This window comes from Palaemon carinicauda, chromosome 28 (genome assembly GCF_036898095.1).
Source record: "Palaemon carinicauda isolate YSFRI2023 chromosome 28, ASM3689809v2, whole genome shotgun sequence".
NCBI lineage: Eukaryota > Metazoa > Arthropoda > Malacostraca > Decapoda > Palaemonidae > Palaemon > Palaemon carinicauda.
The window spans coordinates 42,158,142-42,178,631 of NC_090752.1; the positions used below are offsets into that span (position 1 = coordinate 42,158,142).

The following is a 20,490-nucleotide window of genomic DNA, read 5'->3' on the forward strand; positions in this document are numbered from 1 at the left end:
GTGCGATGCATTTTCATTGAATGTCATCAAGGTTTCCTGGTATTTATTACTACATAAAAATGTATTGACTCAAATTGGAGATCCTTAACGGTGTTTTACAATGAAGCAAAGCGTGAACTGTTAACATTGTAATTGAAAGAGAAAGTAAGAGTACAGTGATTTTGCAAAACCTTTAAATAATTGTTGCTCAAGAAAGCAGTATATTTTAAACCTATAAGTATCTACAAAAAACTCCTACATGGGAGATATACTGAAATAAAAACTGTATTCTATTCCCCACTAAAAGTACTGTAGTTACAGCACTCTAGTTGTGCTTTACTTCTGCCTCTTCTTTCTTAAGATTTACTTCCCAGTTTTCTTATTCTTTGTATTCAGTTTAATATAATTTTAAATTTATTATTAAGGTAATAATCTCATTACTACAAACAATAAAAATAAACATTGATAGAAATGGTTTTCAATTTTCCTTTTTCTCACTTGCCTTTCTAACTGCCGATAGAAAATGGGAAATTTCACTTGTTGTAATACTGTAGTAGTTGACAAGGATTAAATAAATGTATTAATACTGGATAGATTGATTATGTTTATTTGCCATGTATTATCAAAATCTAAAGTTATCACACACTAAATAAGCTTCATATAATTTTTATTCATTACTCAATCTTTTTGTACTTTTTTATTACGTAATACTAGAACAGTAGATAGAAAAATAAATCATTACTGAGGACCTTTTCTTTTCAGCCTTTAGAACTTGTAAATAACGAGTGTGTAGCTAGTGTAAGTCAGCGTCCTGAGGCTTTATGGTTGGTAACAGCTACTGGTGATGTATACATAAGAGTTGGGCTGTCTGCAAAGTCTCTTCTAGGAACACGATGGGAACAGCTTGACTTGCATCAGATCAGTAAGTTAATACAGTACAATTGTTTAAAAAATTCTATAAACTATGGGGTTTGGTATTGTTACATTCTAGTGGCAAAACATTAAAATCCAGATTTTATACCTGAAGGATTATCTCTGAAAGACCAAAACAGTCTCTTCTAAAAATTTAAATTCTGACATTCATAAATGGGAAAAGGGGATTTCCACATTGAGTTGACAAGTCTAAAATATGAAGATCACATGAAGCTGCTAACATTTATAAACAAGAATATTTCATTAACAAAAAAACTAAATATTTTTAGATAAGGAAAGCACTGTTACCAATCTCTAGTTTTATTCAAACATTAAACTGCAAATTTTTTGTGATGTGATAATAGATTTTTAAGTCATATATATCTCCAAGTATTGTCAAATATTAAGAATCATTTCATATAGTATTGCTCACATAAAATAAATAATTTTACAAAATTTTGAAATACTTTACAAGTTTTATCCTTTAGGTGATGTACATCTGTGTCATCTGTCATGTGGCACCGAGGTTGTCTGGGGAGTAGATACACGTGGTGGTGTGTATATGCGACAGGGACCCCTTACTCCTCCACCTCTTGAATCTCTACCACCAGCCTGGATTGAAGTTGATCCAACACCCCTAAAAGGAAATGCAATATTTACAAAGGTATTAAATATTTAGATAATATTAAGTGTACTTTATCTTTCATAAACATAACCTGAATTTCCAGAGTAATGTTTCATTAGTTACTTATGGTGTGAATAATAATCTTGTAATACATTACAATTGAAAATACAGTATTGTTATTGTGGTCATTCATTAAGATTGTTCTATAATTCAGTGAATCCCAGAAATGTTTAGGGTTATTTATTTTTTCAGGTATATGTAGGGATGAAAACACACATGGTGTGGGCACTTGATTCTAGTCATCGGGTATATGTGAGAGAGGCTATTTTTCCAGAGATACCCATTGGAATTTCATGGGTTTTGGTCCCAGGACTCTTGGCTCTCCAATTATCCATTAGGTATGCATTTTAACTCTCAATTATTACGTAACTGGAATACAAACTTACGCTATTTATAGGGGTATTACTTTCGGCAAAGCTGAAAGGACGAGCCATTAAAATTTAACGAGGGTTAACTACCCATCCCGCTAGTTAGTAGGGGGTAGGGCGGGTAACTAGCTACCTCTATCACTCACACACCTGCGACTGTGCTTCACTTTGTTTTTGGCTCGGAGGGAGAGCTTTCTTTACAGTGTATGTTGCTGTGTGTGTACTGTTACATTGTCCGCTTAGTGTACATATTCATGCGAAATATCCTAACCTTGATTAATCAGACATTATAAACTGGTTGAATGAAGGAAACTCAAAAGATCTTTGTAATTATGTATATGAAATTCTTGATTTCTATAAGAACTAATTATAATATACAGTGAAACCTCTACATACAATTGCCTTTACATACGATTGTTCCAACATCCAACGTAAAATTCGATCAAATTCTCGTCTCGACACCCGACGCAGACTATACAGTACGCGTATAATTTACTCATAGTGTCATTCGTAGTTTCTCTTTTACGCCGGTAGATGGCAGCACGTCGGAGGGACACCAGTGAGCATCGCGTCGGTCAGTTCTCTGTTCTCGTGCGCATCGTGTGGTTGTACCCTGTTCAGTCCGTTATTAACAGTGCTTATTACCTTCCTTTTCCACGTTTCATATTTGATTTTACTTATAATCATGGGTCCTAAGAAGCTTAGTTTCGGTACAGGTATTATTAGTGGTGAGAAAAGGAATAAGGCAATGCTTTCATTAGAAATGAAGCAAGAAATTGTAGAAAAACCTGAGCGCTGTTTGCGTGTGAGTGATCTGGCTAAACAATATGGCCGTAATATGTCTACGATCTCGACGATCATCAAGCAGAAGGGAGCCATTAAAGCAGTCAAACCATCGAAGAGGATCACCATTATTTCAAAATGACACAGCCCTACCCTGGATAAAGGACAAAGAGATTGTTGGCGATATGATCATGGAAACGACCATTTGCGAGAAGGCCAGCGCTATCTATTGTGACTTGAAGGCGGCGGGCTCTGGGGGTGACGCGGGGGAGAGTTCAACTGATCCTACGACGGAGGAATTCAAGGCGTCTCGCAGTTGGTTTAAGAAATTTAAGAGACGGACCGGGATTCATTCAGTTGCTCGGCACGGAGAGGCTTCAAGTTCGGACACCAAGACTGCTAACGATTTTGTTAAGAAGTTCGAAAAGATCGTGGAGGATGAAGGATATGTAGAGCAGCAGGTTTCCAATTGTGATGAAGCCGGTCTGTTTTGGAAAAAGATGCCTAGTCGAACATACATCACCTCCTTAGGTCCTCCTTGGGGCTTACGGGCTCACCCTCCAAGGAGGTTTTGCTCAACTACATCCGATTGGGTGCTGCTGTCAAGCATTCGTCGTCACCGTCAGAGGTTGATCATCTGTCTCTTGTCGACGTTGTGGTGTCAGAGGTATCCAATGCGGTCTCACCCATCTCCTCTTCCACTCCAAACTCTACGGTTGCTGACGGCTTAGTTTTTCCCGTTCCTGTTCAACCTACGAGGGGGAAACTAGTCCATCATCAGTCTCTCCTGCTAGTACTCCCCCTCGGGGAAGTTCACTTACAGAGACTCCTCTTCAAAGGACTGCAGAAGGTCGGCTTGCTGATCCAACGGCCCCCAGAGGGCGCATTTGTCGGAAGGCTCGCCTTCCTGTTTGCCATAGAGGCCTTCCTTCACCTGCGGTGAGGAGGCGCCTCTTTGGTTCAACATCTTCGATGCAGTCCCCCGCAGAGGAGCCTCTAGACCAATCATCCGTCACTGCTCCTGCATTGGTCCTGGACCTCTCTGCAGATCATTCACGATCTCCTTCATTGAAAGGTCGTCCTTTTAAAGGACACGTCGACCTTCCACCCGACAGACCTGCCAACCTGCCGTCGCCGTTCCTGTATGGGCCTAACAAAGCTCCACCCTAATGTGCTGTTGCGCGCCAACAACAACATCAACAACTTACGCGCCCACAAGACCTGACAAGCAATCTTCAGCAGCTCGTCAGGCCCCATCACTACGCGCGGAAATTCATCATATCTCTAACACAGGGCATCAAGAGCGTACGTGCCAGCATGCGCATACGCTCCAACAGGAGCATAGCTCCATCACGTGCTATGCGCGTCCTCATGCAAATATGCGCCCACGTGTTCCTGCGCGCCAGGTCTTGCCTGCGCAAACTGCGCCCACATGCCCTGCGCTTACGGGCCAACAGTCTCCTACGCGGCCGCGCCCATCTTCGCGCCAACACTCACCTGCGCGCAAACTACCTGCACGCCATCAACCTCCTGCGTGCCAGCGCTTCCCTATGCACCAGCGCTATCCCGCGCGCCAACACTCTCCTGCACGTGCACATACGTGCCCAACATCTAACTCTCCTGCTCGCCATACTGGGCACCATCCTACGTGCCAGGTAAAACCTACGCGCCAACTTTCAACTGATAGCAGGATGTCTGGGAAGTCAGCCATGCTGCCTTCTCCCGCGCGCCAACCCTTACCAACGTGCCAGCGTTTACCTGTGCGCCAGCCTTCTCCCGCGCGCATCCGCAAGGACATGTGCACGCGCCCTGCGCATGCTCGTCAATCCTCTTCGAGGGATGCGCACCAACATTCTCCCGCGCGCCCGTGTACTAAGGAACTTTCTCCTGCGCGCACACGCCCTGCGGCCGGCACAGACGTGCCCGAACACTCTCGCGCACCCTCGCGCTCTTCGTGATAATCCTGCACGCCATGAGTCTCCCGCGCGTGAGTCCCGATATTCTCCCTCGCGTGAGCGTCAATATCCTCCCACGCGCGAGACTACACACCCCAATGAACGATGTACGGCAAGGTCGCCATCGCCTCATTCCCCTCCCCGCAATCGCATGCCACCGCACATTGTGGGAGAAGGGAAACTTCCAGAGGGGTCCAGGATCCCAAAGCTACTGCAGGCAAACCCACCAATGATAGTGACTCCTCCCAGGGATCCTTCAATCCCTTTCCCTTCAAAGGGTATGTCTGACAGCGCGTCTGTCAGCCAACAGCCCTGGTTCGGTACCCTGATCAGAGCCGTAACTCAGGCTTTCAAGCCTGTCTTCTCTGAATTGGGACACAGAACCATGGCTTCTTCTACCCCTTTGAAGAGAAAAAAAGAGTTCCAGACGCAGTCACTTCCCCAAGGGCGAAACTGACTCCACACAGACCTTCGAGACAGGTTCCTTTTATTCCTCAGATTGCCTCTCCTTCCCTTTCAGATGAAGATTTCCCGTCTCCAAGGGAATCGCGCGAGGAGAGACTTTCCCCCATTGCACCAATCAAGGAAACCTCTCTTCGCACTGAGGGGTCTACTCAGTCAGGGATTGGAAGGAACATGCCACCCTCGTCAATGTTGGAGTCTTATATCCTTCCCAGGAAGGAATCTAAAGACTCCAAAACATTGCCTAAGTCCTCTACTAGGACTAGGATGGAGCCAACTAGCCACTCAGGGAATGTCCGCGACTCTCCCCAAGAGAAGAGCCTTTGGGGATAGAAGGAGACTTCGCTGCAAGTCCTACAGCAGGAGGAGACCAGCAAGAGTCAGAACATGTGTTTTGGCAAGTTCTTACTCTAATAAGGGCTCTCAACGGGTTTTCCGACGCAGAGATCCTTCCTCGAGAGGGCAAAGACACGGTCTTAGGTACTCAAAAAAAACCCTCTAAAGACCAGCGCAGCCCTACCCTGGTCTCAAGGGGTAAAGAGTACCAGGGACAAGATCTCACAACAGCTCTCCGAGATGTCCTCCTCCAACCGTTCTGGTACCACCAACAAGCTCCTCCCACCTCCTCGCGTACAGCAGAGGAGTTACTTTGAGATCCTAGAGGAGCCTTGTCTAGCTCTTCCACTTCACCACTCGCTGGAAGAGCTAACCAGGGGAGTCCCTCTTGAGAGACTCTCCAACTGGCAGGTCTCATTCTCGGCAGCCGGGATCCTCAACCAGGAGAAAGTTGCGAAGTGTGCTATGCAAGCCACTTGATATCTGGTTGGGGACCTTAGGTATCCTGATACGTTCTGAGGATTTCTCTAAGGAACGTACCAGGAAAGCTACGGAAACCTTCCTTCTCTCAGGCTCTCGCACGATCAAGTTTCTGGCTCATCAAGCCTCGAACTTTTGGGCAAATACCATCCTGAAACGTCGGGATGCCGTAACTGAGAGATTCCATCAGAAGGTCCCTAGCGCCGAGATCAATAGGCTCAGACGTTCCTCCTTAGAGGGATCTGTCCTGTTCGAGCCTAAGGATGTGGAACATGCCGCTGAGAGGGGGAAGAAGTCTCATCAAGACTCCCTCCTTCATAGGGCTTTAACATCCAAGCCCTATAAGCCTCCAGCACCACAGCAGTCCCGTCCAGTCAAGACCACTATGACGACAACAGCAGCGAAGACTTTGGTGTCTAAGCCATTTCCTGTCAAAGAAAGGAAAGGCAAAAAGTCCTCCAGGGGAGGCAAAAATCCCAGAGGGAGCAGCCGAGGCCGCAAACGCTAGTATAGGCTGTCCCCCTGCATTTCCACTAGTGGGGGGATGCCTACAAAGTTGCTCAGACAGGTGGAAGCAACTCGGGGCCGATTCCTGGACAATCTTCGTGATCAGTCTAGGATATCACGTCCCGTTCATAACATCTCTACCTCCCCTGACGACGAATCCAGTGTCATTGAGCTCCCTTGCCATGGGATCGACAAGGGCAAGCCCTTCGGGCAGAAGTCCAGACCCTGTTGAAAATGGCACTCTCCAAGAGGTCCTCGACGGATCCCCAGGCTTCTTCAGTCTACTCTTTCTTGTAAAGAAAGCGTCTGGAGGCTGGAGACCAGTCATCAACCTCTCAGCTCTGAACAAGTTTGTCAAACAAACTCCGTTCAGCATGGAGACGGCAGACACGGTCAGACTAGTAGTAAGACCGCAAGACTTCATGTGCACACTGGACCTAAAGGATGCATACTTCCAGATCCCAGTCCATCCGTCTTCAAGAGAGTACTTAAGATTCAGCCTAGACAACAGAATGTACCAGTTCAAGGTGCTGTGCTTCGGTCTTTCCACAGCACCACAAGTCTTCACCAGAGTGTTCACCCTAGTATCATCTTGGGCACACAGGATTGGCATCCATCTTCTCCGTTATCTGGATGACTGGTTAATCCTAGCAGACTCGGAGTCAACCCTTCTTCAGCACCGAGACAAACTTCTGAGACTTTGCCAAGATCTGGGGATCATGGTAAATTTCGAGAAGTCTTCACTGCTTCCCACTCAAAGACTGGTATACTTAGGCATGATTATAGACACCAATCTCCACAAGCCTTTCCATCAGACGACAGGATAGCAAGGCTGAGGAAGGTCGCAAGACCTTTTCTCAGACGAGAAGAACTTCCAGCCCAATCATGGTTACGTCTCCTCGGTCACCTTTTCATCGCTGGCCCGTCTAGTTCCCAATGGTTGCCTCAGGAAGAGATCGCTCCAGTGGCGACTCAAGTCCCGGTGGAATCAAGCATACGACTCCCCGGACATCCAGATCCCCATGGGACCTGCGGAACTGACTGATCTCCAGTGGTGGGTGGCAGACGAAAACCTACGGAAAGGAGTGGATCTTCTTGTCCTTCCCCTGGATTTGATGCTGTTTTCAGACGCTTCAAAAAAAAAAAAAAGGGTGGGGGGCCCACGTGCTGCACCACACGACCTCAGGCCTCTGGTCAGAGTCAGAAAAGTACCTCTACATAAATCTTCTAGTGATGAAGGCCGTCTTTCTACACCTTCAACTCTTTCAACAGTACCTGGCAAGTCACTGTGTGGTGGTGATGAGCGACAACACCACAGTAGTGGCTTACATCAACAAACAAGGAGGTACTTTTTAGCAGCTACTATCCCATCTAGCAGTAGAGATACAGTACTGAGATGGGCCGAAATCCACTCGATACCACTATCGGCACGCTTCATTCCGGGCAAGAGGAATGTGCTCGCCGACAACCTGAGCAGAACATCTCAGATAGTGAGTACCGAGTGGTCTTTGGATCATCTAGTAGCCAATAAAGTCCTGACTTTGTGGGGTTCTCCGACTGTGGACCTCTTCGCAACAATCCTGAACTTCAGGCTCCCGCTGTACTGTTCCCCAGTCCCAGACCCCAAGGCTCTCTGGCAAGATGCTTTCCAACAATGGTGGGATAACATCGACGTTTACGCCTTTCCCCCGTTCTGTCTGATGAGGAGGGTACTGACCTGTGCCGCCCAGTGAAATAGTACCAGAGAATAGGGGCCCAAACTTGGCACAATACCTGAAGGGAAGTAATTAATTACAAAATAATACCAAAATATGTTTAATTCAAGAACAAGGATATATAAGGAATCCTGAGGGTAAGTACTCTCAAACATTAAGGGAAAAATAAATACAATAATGGCAAAATCCCACACTAGGGATGGCTGGAAAGGCAAGGCAAATAATGATGCAGAGCAAAATAAAAAACATCCTTAATGGTCAGATAACAAAACCAACTCGTGGGAGAGTAAAACTAATAACAGGTATAAACAAAAACAATTCGTGGTAAGGTAAGATCAGTAACAGGAGTATAAAATAATACACCATAAGGGTGTAGCTCAAGTAAAACAAAACCAAAACCAAGTAGGAACAATAAGTAAGGCAGGTAGGAGGAAGGAGGATAGAGCAAGACGTTGTGATTAAGACTCCTTACTTTTCAGGAGGAACCACATTCCCGGCTGCTACTGTAGCAAATTTTAGAGCTTCCAAAGGTTTTTCTGTAGTGGCGTTTAAAAACTTTAGGGGACTTCCAGCCTGTATATTTCGTAAGCTCATCAAAATTCATGTGGTGGAAGAAATTAACTGAAGTAGCTACAGCTCGTATATCATGGACATGGGGAAATGATTCAGGGTTAGCCTGTTTAATAAAATAAAGAATCTGTTGTCTGATTCCTTTCAGGGTAATGGTTCCTCCATTCTCTCTAATGAATAAGGGCCCTGTAGACTTCATGGAAGTTCTCTTTAAGTAGGATTTCCGGGTGGTAACTGGACACAAGGATGGGTCCTGATGAAGCGGAACAATCTTCCAGGAGGACCATCTGTTCTGAGAGTCCTCATTTTTAGCCAAGAAAACTTTGTCAGGGGAGAGAAGGACTTCTCCTGAAGAGAGAAACTCAATATGGCCTGGGTCTCTAGTCAAAGCTGACAGTTCTGAAATTCTGGTGCCAGAAGCTAGGCTCAATAGGAACATGGTCTTTCTTAATAACTCTATGTAATGGCAAGATTCGTTAAGAGTGTCAGAGGCCTGCTTAAGGACATCATTCAAAAACCAGGAAACTGCGCTAGGGCGAGTTGATGGTTTCAATCTGGCGCAGTCATTTGGGATTGACGAGAAGTTTGAATCCGTAAGGTCAATATCAAAACCAATATGGAAAATCTTTTTCAAGGCTGATGTAATCGTAGTGATTGTGTTGGCTGCAAGGCCTGATTCAAAGAGAGTTCTGAAGAAGGTGACTGTCAGATTCATAGTCATCTTTTCAACCTTTGAGTCCCTTAAAAACTTTGCAAGTTTTTTAACAGCCGAGTCATATTGTCGGAGGGTAGATTCCCTTTTATCTGATTCCAAAAACAGGGTATTTTGGAGATCAATAGCAGCACCTCTTTGGGCTGCAAATTTCATGAAGTCCATAAAGTTAGGGCATTCTGAATTCTTGAGGAAGCTAACACATTGCGAATTTGTACTACTTGTGTTAGAATGGGATTGGGTATCTGTCGAGGGTGGAGACCCAGTTCCACCAACAGAGGAAAGCAACTACTCTTGGGCCAGTTGGGAGCTACCAGAGCTACTTGACCCCTGAGTTTGTCCAACACTTTCATCAGAAGATTTATCGGAGGGAACAAATAAATCCTCTCCCAAGTGTTCCAATTCAACGACATTGCGTCTGTGGCATAAGCCCGAGGGTCCAGGTTGGGGGCTACGTAACACAATAGTTTGTGGTTGGACTCCGTCGCAAACAGGTCTACCTGGAGACCCGGGACCTGAGATAAGATCCATTTGATTGAGTGTTGATCCAGGGACCATTCTGACACCAGCGGAGTCGTCCTCGAAAGTGCGTCCGCCACTACATTCCGCACTCCCGCTAGATGGACTGCTGACAAATGCCACTTGTTCGATGCTGCCATGGAAAATGTCACTAACAAGACGTGATTTATGTGGGCTGACTTGGAGCCGCCTCTGTTTATGCAGTGGACTATGACTGCGCTGTCTAGAACCAGTCTGATATGAGGGTTCTTGGCTGGGGTCAGACGCTTTAGAGTCGAAAGACAGTCGACCATAGTCCCTGGACTTTCCTATGTCGGGAGTATCCTCCCCAACCTGTTAAGGAGGCGTCTGTGTGAATGACGAGTCCTGGGGCCGGATGTCGTAAGGGGACTGACTTCGACAGACTTTTGACTTTTGTCCATGGTCGAAGTCTCTTTTTGAGAATTGGGGGAAGTCAAGCTCTTTTGTCTCGATACTTCCCGTTTGCTCTGGAGCGCCATACTCTGTTTATGTCCTTTAATTTGGCCTTTAGAACAATATCTGTCATGGAGGCGAACTGCAAGGAGCCTAGGATTCTCTCTTGGTTCCTTCTAGATGTCAACTTGTCCCTGAGAAAGCGTTTCGTATTCTTTGCTATTTCTGTCCTCTTGGCTTTCGGGAGACATAGCGTATGGGAACAGAAGTCCCATTGTAACTCCAGCCATTGAAACTTGGTCTCCGGGACCAGGCGGGATTTGTCGAGGTTGACCTGAAACCCCAACTGTCGAAGGAAGGTTAATACTTTGTTGGTTTCCGTGAGGCAGTTCTCGACGTTGTCTGCCTAGACGAGCCAGTCGTCTAGGTAAGTTACTATTTGAATCCCCTGGGTCCGTAGTTCTTGAATTACCGTCTCTGCCAGTTTGGTGAAGATCCTGGGCGCTATGTTGAGCCGGAATGGCATCACTTTGAATGGCTTGGCTTCCTAGTTTGAAGCCTAGGAAAGGACAAAAATGCCTTGCTATCGGAACGTGATAATAGGCATCTGTAAGATCTATAGAGGTGGTGACGGCCCCATGGGGAAGTAAGGTCCGCACCTGAGAGACGGTTAACATGTGGAACTTGTCGCATCGAATGTAAGAGTTCAGACGAGACAGGTCGAGGATTACTCTTCGCTTGTCTGAGCCTTTCTTTGGCACGCTGAACAAGCGACCTTGAAATTTTAATTGATGAACCCTTTGGATTGCGTTCTTCTGCAGTAGGTCGTCCGCAAACGAAACTAGCTCTTCCGTTGGAAGTTGGTAGAAACTGGTTGGTGGAGGGGGCCCTTGTATCCAACTCCACTCCAGACCTTTGGAAATTATGCTGAAAGCCCAATTGCTGAACTTCCAACGATTCCGAAAGACGTAAAGTCTTCCCCCTACTTGAGGATTTTCAATGGGCTGAAGAGGATTTGCCTCCTCGGCCTCCACGGAATGTCTTGCCTCGGGTGAAACCCCTTCCGCTACCCCTGTTACGAAAGGCCCCTCTGGCGCCGTAGCCTCTGGCGCGCTGGTAGCCTTGGAAGGAACCTTGAGATTCGTAGGCTGGGTTAAAGGCAGGGGAGGTAGCATATGAGGTCGATGCTACCTGAGCCTGAGGGACCAACACGTACTGTTGTTGAGAGTGCCCTTTCGAAGTAGAAGGTTGGGAACCTTGTGCCACAGGAACGGGTTGCATGAACTGAAAGGGCTGTCAGTTCTGAGAGGAGTGGAAGGGCCTCAGCCTCTTCCTGCCTCGAGCGGAGGTGCCGGCTGGCTCAAACTTCCGCTTGGGGACGACGCCCCACCTAACCTTAAGGCTTTGGTTAACCCTGGCCGCCTCGCTGAGGACGGTGTTCACTAAGTCCTACGGGAATAGATCCGGACCCCAGACCGGGGCTTTAATGAGCCTGTTAGGCTCATGTCTGATAGTAGCCTCAGACAAAACGTGTCTGCGGCAACGAAACCTGGCAGCGAGAAACTCGTAGGCGTCGACCAACAGAGTCTGCAGGAGGGATTTAGTGAGGACCTTAAAGAGAGGTTCCTCCTCGTATGTAATGGCGGTCATCTCGGCCATAGTAGCGGAATTAATGGATCTACTGAGCCTGCACCGGGCTTCGAACTCAAGGCGAATCAGCGAGTCCGGAAGCCTGGGGAGACGTTCGCTGAACTGTGTGAGAGTACAGTCAGCGTTTAGTTTGCCTGTCGTGAAGGTGGCCGGGGCGTTATGCCAGCACTCGTGGTCACCCTGGAAGAGGAGGGAAGTCAGGTCCGTCTCCTGGAGCTGCGGTAACGGCTTTTCCTCCTTGATGGCCTGATAAGCTAGGTCCATCATCTTGGTGACGCATGGAGTGGGGGTTTGCTGATCAACCACGAACATCGTGTATGAGCTCTTGTGGGGTGTGAGCATAGTGTTCACACAATCCCACTCATTTAAAGTGCGAACCCAGGTGGACTGGGCTTGTTCCTTAGGGTAGATGACAGTCTCCCTGGGAACTTTGTCTAATCGAATAAGAGCTTCCTCGGTCAAACGAGCGAAGCCAGGGAAGGGGAATTGGAGGCCCGGAGGGTAGAACTCAAAGTCCTCAATGGGCCGGGTGCCAAAACCTTCAATGGTCAGCATGCCATCCTTGAACGGAGAATGCAGAGCCATCTTCCACGGATTATTCTTCGTGAATTCCGGGAGCTTAGAGGCGTCGGGGATGGCATATTGCTGCTGTTGTGGCAGCCCCGAGAGCATGAGGCTTTCTACTAAGCTCTCATTATTTTGTACCCTCTCAGTGAGGGTTGACATCATGGACCCGATTTCGGGCAAAAGCTTGTTGGAGAAAGCTTCTGGGTCGAAGGAAACCACCGGGGTGGCAACGGAGGCTGGCGTCGTTCTCAAACCATGAGAGAAAGAAGAAGACGCAACAGCAGAGTCTTTGGGGACTCTAGGAGAAGTCTTGACAGACTTCGGAGACTTTGAAGACTTACGGGTCTTGAGTAAAGGTCTACGTTGAGCCTTAACCTTCGGGGTAACTGGGCGAGGCCTGATATCAGCCCCGTGTTTCCCCGGGAAGCCCTGAAAAGAAGAATGGTTAGAGGTAATAGAAGAGAAAGTCGGGCCAAGGAGAGGGATCTTAGCCCAGGACCCACCTGCCTCACCTACCTCCCTACCTGGTTCCGGTTCATCGAGGGCCATTGGTTCAATATCGAGGCTAATAGCCGCGACGTCTTCCGTCAGGTTGCCGCCCATCTCTTCCTAGTCCTGGGTTAGGAGTAAGGTCTCAATCTTGGCAATGATGGGGTCCGCTACATCTTTCGGAACCGCCGCCGATGACTTGGCGTTCGGGTAGATGAGGGAACACCATTCTTCAGACAGCACGTAAGGCTGTTTAGCCTTAACACTACGGGCGAACCCGCCAACCCAGACCTTAAGGGTCGCCAGGGCGGAAGTCTTAGCTGGCTGGGAGCTCTGAAAGAGAATCGACCATTAATAGTGGAAAGAGACTTTAACGTAGGAAGTGAAGGTTAAATATCATTTTGTGAAAACGGAGTCATCGATTAGAAGACAAAGTGGGAATAACAGAAATGTCAAAGATTAAAATGTAAATTTAATAGTAACTGCCTCTCCACTTACCGACTTCGAGGTGAGCGTCGAAACCAGCTTATAACAAACCAGACAGTTGTCTGGGTGCCAGACAGTCAGGTCGTCAACAAGGACAGCACAGTGGGCGTGCGGCCTGCATATATCGTGGCCACAAGCTTGGTGGAGGACCGCCGCACAGGCTGTCATCTTACAGCGGACCACCTGTAAAATAAAGATACATAAGTATCCCGTAGTAGGTAGGTCTAGAGGAGCACGGGGGCTCCGGGAGTTTAAGGTAAACCAGCAACAGCTGGGTAGAAATGTATTCTAAGCCACAAGGGCGATCCGTATAAAACACCTAATAAGGTAATAATATAACAAATCAAATTCGTTAGCTATGATCATTCAGAGGGGAAAAAGTCGAGTAGAAAATATATAAAATGAATAATAATATGGTGAATAATAAACCGTTGGCTCCGGGGAGACAACTGAGAGACCCAGTGGTCATGCTAGCTTACCGGGGTAGGCGGGACAAATGGGGGGGGGGGGGAGTTAGAGACTCACCGACGGTCACAAGGACCTAATAAAAAAACTCGACAAAGTTCAACAAAGCTCGAAAGCTACACAAGGGATTCCTACAATAAAAGAGGGTAAAATCGTGTGGGGTCCGTGGGATGCGGAACGTCACACGGGAAGGGTGGGGGTAATCCTATTAACTGGGTCCCGTGGGGTGCGGAACGACACGGGGGAAACGCTGTAAAACCCAAAGCATAGCAGAAATCACTCCCGCCGATCGATGGCTAATCGGAACGGCGAAGAAAGAACGGCTACGAAAGGGCAGGAGTAAGCGCAAAAATACATATAAATATATAGCCTCGCTAATGTTCACGGTCCCGTAGGGGGAAGAGTCAGTCGACACCCCGGGGGAGGGGACTGGGGAACGAGAGGATTCGACCCGTAAGACAAAACAGCTGACTCCCAGCCTCATAGAGACGAGAGGCATCCCTGGAGTGGGGATGGGGTAGGCGGGTGGGTGGGGGATGCCAGACACCTACAACGAGAACAAGCCAATGGGGAGGCAGGAGGCGATCACGTGGGGCAGAGAGACCAGGCGTACCAACCTGGTCGATGAGCCACAGCAGATAATAACGAATGATCATAACGGATAATGACTAGGTAATATTACGTAGATAATATGATAACATGGTATAATATAATGAATAGGGAAGCATGCGATAAAAACTGTTGGCTATCATAGTAAGAGGGGGACGCAGGATAAAAGCAGGGAAATAACGCCGAGCCCATCAGTGCGGGTAGGTACCGCCTGGACAGGGGGGCCAACATGACACAGAATCGGGTAGATGCCGATCGAAATGAATACACAAAACTGAAAACTGCCTCGCGAGAGTCCCACTCAAACTATAGTAAATAACTAGGTGGTAAAATAAGATACGGTATCGTAATCTGCTAATAGATATCACCTCGGTTAAAATGTAATAATGTGAAATAACCAACTATGATCGCCCGAAGGCGAGCAGGCATGCCAACCTAACATAGACTATGATACGTAGAGTAATATACTGTACTGACTGATCTTAGTGAAAAATACCATAATCAAAATGTAATAATAACAGTGGTTGTGTACGGTAATATACCCAGTAAGGTTCGAAACGAAAAATAATTATACTAGAGGACCAATTGTAAGACGTTAAGAACGAGTGAGTGGAGGTAGCTAGCCATGATGGCGGCCTCTAGAGGGCTGCGAACAGTAACAAATAAAAACTGAGATATAATAAAAACTAAGGGCAAGGCTACTTCCAAAGACTCAAAACTCATAGATCTGGTACTCAACTTAGATGGAGAGACAGTAGAGTCCAACATCATAGATAAATCCTAGGTAAAACCAAGAAAAAAACCACCACGAAAAATAAAACCGTGAGAACGGGTTGTGCTATGATAAAGGGGTGACGTCACAGGCGTGGGTTGGAATGTTGGTAGTAGAGATCGGAGTTAGGTGTTGAACGGCACCTCGCTGTAACAGGGACATTGGAAGGAGATATCAAAATGGTGCGAGGCCTCTGGTTGTGATTTATCACGCCCCAGTATATTATACCGACACCTATTAGGTGAGCGAGCTGGGTTCAACCTAGCATTCCTATACAATTTTTTCTCTGGTAAATTCATAGCTGTTTAACCTTAGAAATGATGTAAAAGGAGCATTTCACTGGGCGGCACAGGTCAGAGCCCATAAATGAATTTTTTTTTTTTTGTACTTTTTTTTCAAAATCTACCTCCTCCCACATTTAAAAAAAAATATATTGCTATTATCAGCGAGTATAAGATATGTAGAATATATACAGTTTATGCTGTATATATACTTGACAAAGTACTAAAATTTATTTTTATATTTGTTTAAATTTAAGAAAAAAAAATCAAAATTTCGCAGAAATACGATAATTTAAGAAAAAATATAATGTATACAGTTTATGCTGTATATATACTTGACAAAGTACTAGAATTTATTTTTATATTTGTTTAAATTTTTAAAAAAAATCAAAATTTCACAGAAATACAAGGATTTTAGGAAAAATATGCTTGGATGAAACTCAAAAGTTATTGCTTGAAATACACCAGAATCAGCCATTATAAAGTTTTTAGATTTTTTTGTATATGTTTAAAACTGAAGAAGTGTATAGAATTTGAAATAAAAAAATAATGTTTTGATAAAAACTTGTTTGAACATTTTTTTTTCTACTTCTCTTAGGTGATAGCCACTAGGCTCCTGGTACCCTATCTTACTAAAGATATATTATGCCCTCTTATGACACGCTAAAATTAAAGATTAAAGTTTATGGGGGTTACATAGTATCAATATGCTAATGATCACATGGCTTCACTACACGTTTTTTTCAGAACACTACATCACTTTTCTTGCGTGAAAGCTTTTCATTGACTTTGGAATAAACACACACTTAAAAGAGCCCCTTTTCTTCGGCAAGATTGAAGTAATAAAAATTATAAAAATACCAAAGCAACCAAAAAATTATATAAATAACAATTGTGCGACGTAATAATAACAACAAAAATTTCACACATTGAATTTTTAGATAAAGGTTAATCACTGATTGGACTACGTGTACCTCACACACACACACACACTCGTATTGTTGCCTAGCGTATCATACAGAAAATAATAAAAAATTAAAGTAAACATGAATGCGGATGAATTTTCTCACAGTAACGATGTCAAAGGTGGCTATGGCGGAGATAGGAAATTTTCGGAGTATATGCGCAAACAAAATTGCCTTTTTACCTTATAAAGAAGCTTCTAAATGACAATCTTTTGCCTAGCAATGGAACAGACCTTTAACAGTGTAAAAATAACAAAATCAGAAAATGGATGCAAGACCAAATATGGCTATTTTCTAGGCCACCGATACCCTAAGAGAGATCCTTTCTAGTCAGATTTTAAGTTTTTCTGCAATAAAATTTTACTTTCTTGAGCATAGTTTTCAAAGTAAAATGTATTGTTTTCTTAACACCTACTGTATCTGACCATTAAACTATAGTAGTAGTAGTGTACTTAAAAAAGAAAATCACTTCTTTGCAGAATTTTTCCTTCCTGTATAGGAATCATGATCCATCTAACATTTACTTTTTTTTTCTAGTGAAAATGAAGTTTATGCATTAACAATTAATGGCGAGGTTTTCAAGCGCACTGGAGTGACAGAAATAAACTACATTGGTGATGTATGGGAGAAGATACCGGGAAATCTTACTAGAGTTTCAGGTAAAATAATTTTTTTAAAATTTTTTTCTTTATATGAAATAAAGTAGATATGGAATTATTTTTCATGAAAATTTTAAATAACATTGTTATAGAGAAATTACACGAATAGTGAACTTTCAATACTTCACCCTCCTACCAAGTTTCTGTAAATAAGATTTTCCTTTTACACTTAATTTTCCCCTAAAATGTTTTATAAACAATACTTATGTTAATATTTTGCCAAAGAACTAACCTGTATAGTACTTGACAGTACTTTTAGTATTTGATATTGTTACTGGAATTATGTTGATTCATATTGGAATCTTCTCATTATCTCTAGAACAGATATTCATTCATTGTTCAAGACTTTATTTCAAACTTATAATTTTTCAGTCACAACTGACAATCGCTTGTGGGGTTTGGACAGTAATGGTCATATACGTAAACATGAAAAGCTATTGTCAACTGAAGCACCCAGTGAAAAACCGGAAGCAGTTCATGATGTGTTTCTTTCAGATGGAAGCGAAGAGTGGGAAATGCTGTGATATTATATATACTGTACCTCATTCCATATTTTGATATTTACCAGATATACATTTTGGTACATCTCTTTATTGCAAGAATATAGATCTATTTTAACTACAAATGTAATGGAATTAAAGTAATGAATGTAACTGCTTATAGAAATTAATGTGGTTTCTATAACAAATTGTATTTGGTTGACTTCAACTGGTACAAAAGAAGTTAATGTTTTTATACTAGAAGAATCAATGTTTGAGCTAACTATACTTACTTGTGCCATGCATTAGTATTTGGCAAGGTTTTAATGATGAATGCTTTTAACATATTTTAAAAATGGATACTTTAAAATTTTACTTTTGTTTCTGTTGTTTTTTTTTTTAAAGAATGGTCCATTTTTAAGCTTGGTCTCTTAATGTAAACATTTTATATATGTGTGTGTTGCACAACATGTGAAGTGGTCTATCTTATTACTGTACGTAAATTTCCATAATAGCTCAAGTTAATATATCTGTGGCCATCTGGTTTTCCTATGAAGGTTATAAACAAAGAGCTATGGAAGTAAACATCTAACAATGTTGAAACCAAAACATTCATTTATGTACATTGGAAACTCTTGATAGCGAATGACAGTTAAATCCATAACTGAGATATTATGTGATATTACTAGGCCACCTTGACATAAAAGCTTTAAGAAATTTTAAGTCAACAAAGCAATATATAGAGTTTATAAATATATGTATAAATATATATAGACTGTATAATACAGTATACACTTTTTTATATTTTAACAGTTTTAAGGTCAATACATTGTGCTTAAATTTATATAAACCTATTTTTTATCCTAGTCAGTCACTGAAGGAGTAAGACTTGAATCCTCTTTATTTACAAGTCTTGCCATTGGAATAATTTATGGATTACTGGTCCGTTTTCTGTACTGACCAGGAATTTTTCATAAGAAGTTCCATAGGCCCCATAGGGGAGGATAGTGCCAACAGTGCACCCTGCATAGTGTGCCGTAGGCATTACTAAAGAGATTTTGCAGCATTTCTTAAGCCCCTAGATGCACTTGCTTTACATCCTCATAATTTACCTTTGTTCCCACTTCATTTCTTCCAGCTTGCTGTTCGACCTCTAATAACTTTTTTTACACACATTGTAACTGCATGGTTTTCCCCCTAGTTGCACTTAGGTGCAGAATGACATGCTAAGCTATGCAGCCCAAGATCATAAACCCAATCCAAATTACATAGTCACATTAGTACAGACAAAGGAACATCATATCTACAAATGCTGTGCACTGGAATTGTCACTGAATAATTCTATAATGCTACTGCCAAAAATAATAGAGATGTATATTCTAAATACTGTACCACAGTACCTTTATAAAATCATAGTTTAGGGAAGTCAATATGAATGTACCATTTGCTATCCATGATAACAAAATATTTATTTAATAACATGAATTCCAATCCAACCCCTCCTTTCTTTTACAGTATTTAAAACCCTTATAAATTACTTAGATTTGATCTTTTTTGTTGTAGACTTTTTATTGTAAATGTTATTGTAGGGCATTTGCAGCAGCCACATTAGATAATAATTCAACCCATTTTCCAGAACAAACTCGATACAAAAATCTTATTCTCTATCGTAGTAGGGTAGTAGGTTGGCCAGGGCACCAGCCACCCGTTGAGATACTACCGCTAGAGAGTTATGGGGTCTTTTGACTGGCCAGACAGTACTACATTGGATCCTCCTCTCTGGTTACGGTTCATTTTCCCTTTGCCTACATACACACTGAATAGTCTGGCATATTCTTTACATATTCTCCTCTATTCTCATACACCTGACAACACAGATTACCAAACAATTCTTCATCACCCAAGGGGTTACTGCACTGTAATTGTTCAGTGCCACTTTCCTCTTGGTAAGGGTAGAAGAGACTCTTTAGCTATGGTAAGCAGCTCTTCTAGGAGAAGGACACTCCAAAATCAAACCACTGTTCTCTAGTCTTGGGTAGTGCCATAGCCTCTGTACCATGGCCTTTCACTGTCTTGGGTTAGAGTTCTCTTGCTTGAGGGTACACTCGAGCACACACTCCTATCTTATTTCTCTAACTCTTGTTTTGTTAAAGTTTTTATAGTTTATATAGGAGATATTTATTGTTGTTACTCTTCTTAGAATATTTTATTTTCCTTTTTTCCTTTCCGCACTGAGCTATTTTCCCTGTTGGAGCCCCTGGGCTTATAGCATACTGCTTTTCCAACTAGGGTTGTAGCTTAGTAAGTAATAATAATAATAATAATAATAAGTAGGAATGATTGCAATCAAAGTACAAGTACTGTTTGTTCCTACGCAAACACAAACCTTCCGTTCTTTAAATAGGATTACTGTCTTCAGTGGAGCTGGAATGAACGTTGAATCTTTAACAAGGTAGGCGTGGGAGGATGGGGGGATTAGTTGTCCCTCTGTATTGCATCACTTATGTTTTTGGCTGCATCGAGTCTGGACGTAGTTGTTACTGTACTGCTTTTCCCGATTTCTGGATCTTTTATATTTTGCATGGTATAGTACTTACTTGTTTTGCGATTGAGAGTTCTTTTTCTTAAAATAAGCACATTGAAGGTAAGCAAGTGGTAAAAAAGTGAACTT

The 20,490-nt window shown here is 43.6% G+C and overlaps 1 protein-coding gene across 1 annotated transcript in view; it reads left to right on the plus strand.

Moving 5' to 3' along the window:
- The window catches only part of LOC137621525 (tectonin beta-propeller repeat-containing protein 2-like), a 124,564-nt gene extending 106,347 nt beyond the window's left edge, over nt 1-18,217 (plus strand). Inside the window, exons 11-15 of the mRNA XM_068351884.1 lie at nt 742-901; nt 1,380-1,555; nt 1,769-1,914; nt 17,219-17,340; nt 17,713-18,217. Of these exons, the coding sequence (XP_068207985.1) occupies nt 742-901; nt 1,380-1,555; nt 1,769-1,914; nt 17,219-17,340; nt 17,713-17,864 (756 nt within the window). The 3' untranslated portion in view covers nt 17,865-18,217. The remainder of the gene's footprint in view (nt 1-741; nt 902-1,379; nt 1,556-1,768; nt 1,915-17,218; nt 17,341-17,712) is intronic.
- Nucleotides 18,218-20,490: the final 2,273 nt, after the last annotated feature.